Source organism: Gymnoscopelus microlampas (genome assembly GCF_963454915.1).
Source record: "Gymnoscopelus microlampas genome assembly, chromosome: 16".
Lineage (NCBI taxonomy): Eukaryota > Metazoa > Chordata > Actinopteri > Myctophiformes > Myctophidae > Gymnoscopelus > Gymnoscopelus microlampas.
Window position 1 is genome coordinate 480,001 of NC_139953.1, and position 7,500 is coordinate 487,500.

General features: G+C 36.5%; 1 protein-coding gene across 1 annotated transcript in view; it reads right to left on the reverse strand.

Moving 5' to 3' along the window:
- LOC311063876 (creatine kinase B-type) overlaps positions 1-7,500 on the reverse strand; it is a 26,784-nt gene that overhangs the window by 17,773 nt on the left and 1,511 nt on the right. The window contains exon 2 of the mRNA XM_084083495.1: positions 4,487-4,700. Within this exon, the coding sequence (XP_083939621.1) occupies positions 4,487-4,679 (193 nt within the window). The 5' untranslated portion in view covers positions 4,680-4,700. The remainder of the gene's footprint in view (positions 1-4,486; positions 4,701-7,500) is intronic.

The following is a 7,500-nucleotide window of genomic DNA, read 5'->3' on the forward strand; positions in this document are numbered from 1 at the left end:
CTGCATCGCGTTTAGTGTATGGAGAAAAAACTACCTTACCAAACATAAATACAACAGCAATGACAATCAGGATGTTGGCTGGAGCTTTTCATTCAGTGAAGTGAATCATGGGTTTCCCAGTTTCAATTTCACACGAGAAAGACATTGATTGTGATGTTTTTCTTTAGTTATCTGAAACGAAACCATTTTGCTGAATCAACAGCAGTTTTGTTTTTGCAGGATAATCATGAACCATGGTCACACATTGCACTACCTGTCTGTGTCTGCATTTAAAATAAGATTTGTCATTTGAATATTATATCAAGCATTTCCAAATGGCTTTTATATTTCACAGATATTTCTTCTGATGATGTTTGGCCTTAGAGGGAATTCATTTGGACAACTATTCTGCAATAGCAGATGTGAATCACCAAATGGATTATAATTGGTATATTTTGTTTTGTTTTGTTATTATTATTGTTTTTATATTATTATTATTATTATTATTATTATTATTATTATTATTATTATTATTATTATTATTGTAAATCAACGTAAATTTAATGAATTGTTTATATTTTTCTTACGATATAATTCATGTCCAGTATCCGGAAAAAAAAAGAAGGAACTGAACTGAAATGTGCTCAGTTTTGGTTTCTGAGTAACACTAGTCGATAAAATGGTTACAAAAACATTGTTTAACAATCAGTGAAATGAGTTGCTGCGCACATCTCTATGGACCCAAAATGTCACTCAAATGTCTTCCCTGGCAGATCAACAGACAGAAGAGACAATGCCACCGTTAGCGGCTTCAGTCTGTCGTGACGTGACACTGACACCGCTAATGCCTGACTCATAATTGGTTGCGCGCCGTGTCGTGCTCCATACATAGCCGATCTACAAGCTCACAATGAGTCGCGTTCGCGACGCATTGTGAGCTTGTAGATCGGCTATGTTTGGTGAGCGACACCAGCACGCAACCAAGTATAAACCAGGCTTTGCAGGCTCAGTCTGTTGGGGCCTTCTAATCTCATCAGAGACCAGTGTCAATCCAATCATTTTAATTAGTGCTGATTAGAACCTGCTGGCTACACCAACCTAGTATCTCAAGCCTCACAACTTTTCCACAATGTTCCAATGCTACAGAGAGTCTGTTACTACAACTTCTCAAAGCAGCGCACAGGAAGCTGTCAACGTTCCATCATTTTGTCAAATATATTTTAAAATGTAAAAACTAAACTTCAGACCTCCCAAAACAAACCGATCTGACTACTAGTCGGCCTCAAGCCCATGACCCACCTATTACGAACTCACTTTGCTAGTTTGAGATGGCTCAGGGTAGAAGACAGGGTTAAGCAAATATCAATGGGATTGGTATTTAAGATACTCAGAGGGACAGTGCCCTACCTGTCTAACTGCTTCTCCAGAGTGAGTGACACTCACCCACAGTCACAACACCAGAGGGAGCGATTTCATATTATTTTAATCACGGTTAATTATTTTAATCGCAATGAATCGCAATCGTATTAGAACGATAAATAAATATTATTTATTTATCGTTCTAATAGCCGTTTGGCCTATCCGTTTAGAACCCACTCTCATTTTCAGCGCTTCTGACTGTATGGCAGAAGCATTTCTAAATTGTGTGAGTCACCCAAAGAAACTCAGTACTCAGTGGTGGAAAGTAACTAAGTACACGTACTTAAGTACTGTACTTAATAAGTACAGTTTTGAGTTACTTTTTACTTTACTAGAGTATTTCCAATTTGCAATACTTACTTCTATTCCACTACATCTCAGAGACAAATATTGTACTTTTACTCCGCTACAATTATTTTAAAACTTTTGTTGCTAGTTACTTTGCAGATATAAATTACTACATTATAAAACATACATTAACCACTTTAGCCCTATTTTATACATAGACTATTTGAAAATAGCAGATCTACAAGCTCGCAACGCGTTGTGAGCATTAGTAGTTGTGAACATTAGTACTTTTGGTACTTTAAGTATATTTTTATGACAATACTTTTGTACTTTTACTCAAGTAACATTTTGAATATTTTTATATTGTCGTATTGCTACTTTTAGTAAAATATCTGAGTACTTCTTCCACCACTGCAGTACTGATGTTGTGTGTTTGCATTTTTTCAATATAGGCTACTTTATAGTTCTACTCTACATCTCACAGGCAAATGTTTTATGTTTTTCCTCCACTACAAGCTTTAGTTAGACAGCATTTGTTAATTTGAGGATTAGAATTATTACAAAACACACATTAAGCAAATACTACGGCTATTCGAAACTAGCCGACCTACAAGCTCACACATGTCGTGATGCAACGCACTGTGAACTTTTAAATCAGCCATTTTGTAAAGATTTGGACCAATTTTGTAAACTTTTGAAAAAAATAATAATTGTGAAATGGGAGATTCCGCATAATGAGTACTTTTACTTTTGGTACTTTAAGTATATTTTGATGCCAGCACTTTTGTACTTTTACTAAAGTCAAATTAGCTTAAATTTTAACAGTAGTAGTAGACTACTTTGAGGTATCAGAGTACTTCCACCATGTTGTTAAACCTTTCAGGCCGGGACCAACTCTGTGGCATTTTAGTTTTTGCTATATACAGTATAGCAACATTATTCTTTTTTTTATATAAAGATGTGAAGTTTTTCAGAAAACGTCATGGTCAGGATTTAGAAATCGGCCTAAGGTCTAAATGGGTTAAAAGGAGACATTTTAGACTAAAGATAGCAGCATATCTCTGAATAAACAAACAGATACCACAGACAGATACCAGTCAACAGAACAAGAAATTATTCCTTTACATTCCACCAAACGCAGCATACAAATCTAATAAACATCCTGTTTTACAATCCAATTATCCAATGTCCGAGCGCCACAAAGGGAATGAAAGGTTCATCATAATTTAAGCATCAATTGAATTATCCACTTCAGCCCTAGCATTCCTATAGTGGCTGGTAACATTCACTGAGAATAGCCGATCTACAAGCTCACAACACGTCGCAATCAGATACTATTTTCCAGTTTGTAGATCGGCTAAATGTTTAAAAAAAAAAGCAGATCTACAAGCTCACAACGCATGTATAAAATAGGGCTAAAATGCTTAATGTATGTTTCATACTATCCAAATGTATATCTGAAAAGTAATTAGTAACTAAAGTTTTCAAATCATTGTAGTGAAGTAAAAGTACAATAATTGTCTCTGAGATGTAGTGGAGTAGAAGTAAAAGTAACAACATTGGAAGTACAGTAAAGTAAAAGTACCTCAACATTTTACTTAAGTACAGTACTTGAGTAAATGTACTTAGTTACTTTACACCACTGGAAGTATATCGTGTTTCGATCACAATTTGTCATCAGCCAATTGAAGGACATGGATTAGAGGTTGTGTTTTTTTTTTTCTGCGGACATCTTTTATGTGAAACTCAACGCTGGTGTGAGTCAGCATAACGTCTGAAGGTATGACCTTCATCCATACCCACACAGTGACTCGACAGAATTGTGAAGCTAGTGCTGCAGCTGTCAACTCTCTGCTAAATCAATTAGATATATGAGATATATTAGATATATTTAATTCCTGAAATGGAAAGTCTAAGTTATTTAAACAATATTTACCTGTCATCCTCTTGTTCTATCTACCTACCTACCTACCTACCTACCCACCCACCCATCCATCCACACACACGGTATTACTTTAATTGTGAGGACATCCAGTGGTGGAAAAGGTACTCAGATGTTTTACTTAAGTAAAAGCATCAATACTGTATTGGTATCAAAATGTACTTAAAGTACCAAAAGTAAAAGCACTAAAATGTTTGAAAATAGCAGATCTACAAACTCATAACGCGTCGCGATGGGTTGTGAGCTTGTAAATCGGCTATTTTCAAATAGCCTAGGTAAATGGTAAATGGTGCATTTATATAGCACTTCTATCCGAAGCGCTTTACATTGATTGTGCCATCATTAACCCATTCACACACACTTTCAAACACCGATGGCGGATGAAACCATGCAAGGCACCAACCTGCTCATCGGGAGCAATTAGGGGTTCAGCATCTTGCTCAAGGACACTTTGACACTAACTCTAGGGGAGCGCCCCAGCCCGGGATCGAACTGGGAACCTTGCGGTTTTCCAGTTCACTCTACCCAGCCACTCTACCCCTGAGCCACTGCCGCCCCTAGGTAGAAAATAAGGCTGAATTGGTTGATGTAGGTTTTATAATGTTATTATTTATATCTGCAAAGTAACTTGTAAATAAAGTTTTCAATTAATTGTAGTGGAGTAAAAGTACAATATTTGCCTTTGAGATGTAGTGGAGTAGAAGTAAAAGTATTGGAAATTGGAAATACTCGAGTAAAGTACAAATTCCTCAAAACTGTACTTAAGTACAGTACTTGAGTACATGTACTTAGTCACTTTCCACCAGTGAATAATTGCGATGAAGTGATTATGTAGGTTAACAATTGTGACAGGCCTACCTGGGTTGTCGACTCCGGTCTGGATGACGTCGTCCAGCGTGAAGCCGCTGGGGGTCTCTTTGTCCCTCAGGCTGGCGTACATGTCGGGGGTCAGCACCTTGGCCATGTGGTTGTTGTGTTTGCTGAGGTCAGGGAACTCCTGCTCGGCGCTGTAGTTCATCTTCAGCTTGTTGTGGGTGTTACCGAACGGCATGGCGGCGATCCGGCGATCTACCTGCACGCACAAAGCAACAAGGAGGGGGTGATGATGGTGCGGGTGGGATTTTCTCGCACTAAAAATCTCTCTTTTTAACCCATTAAGACCGGGAACACATCTGTGTGTCATTTTAAGATTTCTTTGGCTATTCAAAAATAGCAGATAATATACAAGCTCGCTGCACAAAGTGCCACGATATGAGCTTGTAGATATGCTATTTTTGAGACATCATGAAAATGTGTGCAAATCTTTGAATATATACTGTTCATTTTTGAGTGCCAAACACGTAAATCTACGTGTTTTCAAATTTTCTTTTTTTTTCCACAAGGGGCGCTCTAACGCAACTTAGGAATGATCCTAGGTCCCTGTAAAATGGAATGGACGGATGTGACATGAGCCCAAAATAACGTCACCGTCCGCTCCAAAGATTGGAGAAAAAGGTCCATACAGTATCTCCATACTTTTTTACAGTGGTGAAAACAAGCCATTTTCAACGAGCAATCACTCACTCTGCAATGGCGGATCACGTTAGAAATATCATTGTTCCAGTCGTTAGACCCTCGGCCATCGCCCAGACACCCTTTGTTTACATCCGGGTGCTCGTGGAGGCATTTGCAGCTCTAAAACGATCGGCGTAAACGGTAAGAAACGCTGGCACTGGATGTACCCTGTTTTAAAAAACCTCTGGCACTCGATATGTTAACTCAAACCATTGACCATTGATCTGAATTTTATTCATTTCATAGTTTTTTGGGGGGGATTCCCTTATTTTTTATATTTTTTATTGACTTTTATGCAATTTTGCACTTTGAGATTTGTGTCAAATATAAAGTGCATTACAAATAAAATGTATTATTATTATTTCATTTTTTTTGTATCATGCTTGAACTGTTCCTACCTAATCTGCTTTATATTGAATATGCTGTGAAGTTGTTTGGCAGCTTCTGAAAAAAATGCTGTTGTGATAATATACCAAGATTATATGCACGTGTACATACACTGAAGTGCTCTCGTTTTTTTGACTCTTTTTTGCACTCTCTCTGTTTCTTTTTTAAATATTTGTACAGTTGTATCATTATTATTGTTGTTATTATTATTACCTAATGCTGCAATATTGTCTGAAGGAGGCCGAACAAAAATACGTTTTACTCTTATGTACCAGTACACATGATGTAACAATAAAGCACAACCTTAAAGGGTCTACACCATGAATTTTAACTTTTTCTTCATTTTTGTGTGGTTTGGTCTCCCCCACCTCTCTTCTGTTCCAACAAATACCCGACTTCGAGCATGCAGGCTTTCATAGGCTATCTGTGTTTTTTATGTAAATTGGTCTGAAAACAGTCCGTCAGATTTGTTCCCCCACCCTACGTCACGTCTGGGAACAATTCCTCCCGTTTTTCAGTTCTAACCAAAAAATATATATATATATAAAAAATAAAAAATAAACATTTTTTTTTTTTTACTTTTTCCACACAGAACCAGGACATAACATGCATACAAACTGTCTCAATAGCGCCCCGTGCCAAACAGGACAATGTGGTATTGCAGGTGAAAGTGCTTTATAAGCCAGAGAGAAGTTAGTTGGAATGAGTATATCTGAGGCTTGCTTGATTTAGGCTCAAACCTTTTGAAAAACGTTTGAGGGACATAAACAATATGATATCAAATATTATTATTATTTTTTAAATTCATGGTGTAGCTCCTTTAAACTTTGAACCTTGATGGCTTCATGATAGATTCATCTTTGCCATGGGGACAACTCGGTAATGGAAGAAGTATTCACATGTTTTACTTAAGTAAAAGCATTAATACTGCAATAGATATACTATGTTATCCCGTATTCAAAATGTACTCGCGTAAAAGTACAACATTTTCAAATGTATAAAATCCTATGAAAATAGCAGATGTACAAGCTCACAACGCGTCACATTGCGACGCGTTGTGAGAGGGTAGATCGGCTATATTCAAATAGACAACGTTTAAATGCCAATGGTTAATGTATGTTGTAATAATAATCAAAATCTACCAAGTAACTAGTAACTAAAGTTTTCAAATAATTGTAGTGGGGTAAAAAGTACAATATTTGTTTTTGCGATGTATGTGGAGTAGAAGTAAAAGTATAGAAGATTGGAAATACTCCAGTAAAGTAAGAGTACCTCTAAATTGTACATAGGTACAGTAAGTACATTTACTTAGTTACTTTCCACCACTAATTGCTCAGAAAACAACCGTTCAGAGTGGTATTTCTCTGTTAACATACCTTATGATTCTACTGAGCTTTATACCAATATGTTTTACCTGTTCTGTTATGTATTCAATCAAACAATCAATATGGACACTAATAAACATGCTTACTGTGCGTTCTCCTGCATTCACTTTTGCCTTGCACTACGCAAGCACTGCTGAGGGTTATATTCAGTGGTGGAAAAAGTACTCAAACTGTTTTACTTAAGTAATAGTATCAATACAGCAATGAAGAAGTACTCTGTTACAAGTAAAAGTCTGGTGTTCAAAATTTACATGAGTTAAAGTACAAAAGGATTGGTATCAAAATGTACAAAATGTGCCTACCAAAAGTAAAAGTACTGAAATGTTTGAAAATAGCAGATCTATAGTACAAGCTCACAGTGTGTTGTAAGCTTGTAGATCGGCTATTTTTCAAATAGCCTATGTATAAAATAGGACTAAAGTGGTTAATTTGTGTTTTATAGGCTAATACAGTAAGTTTTTCAAATAATTGTAGTGGAGTAAAAGTACAATATTTGCCTCTGAGATGTAGTGGAGTAGAAGTAAAAGTATTGAAAATTGGAAATAT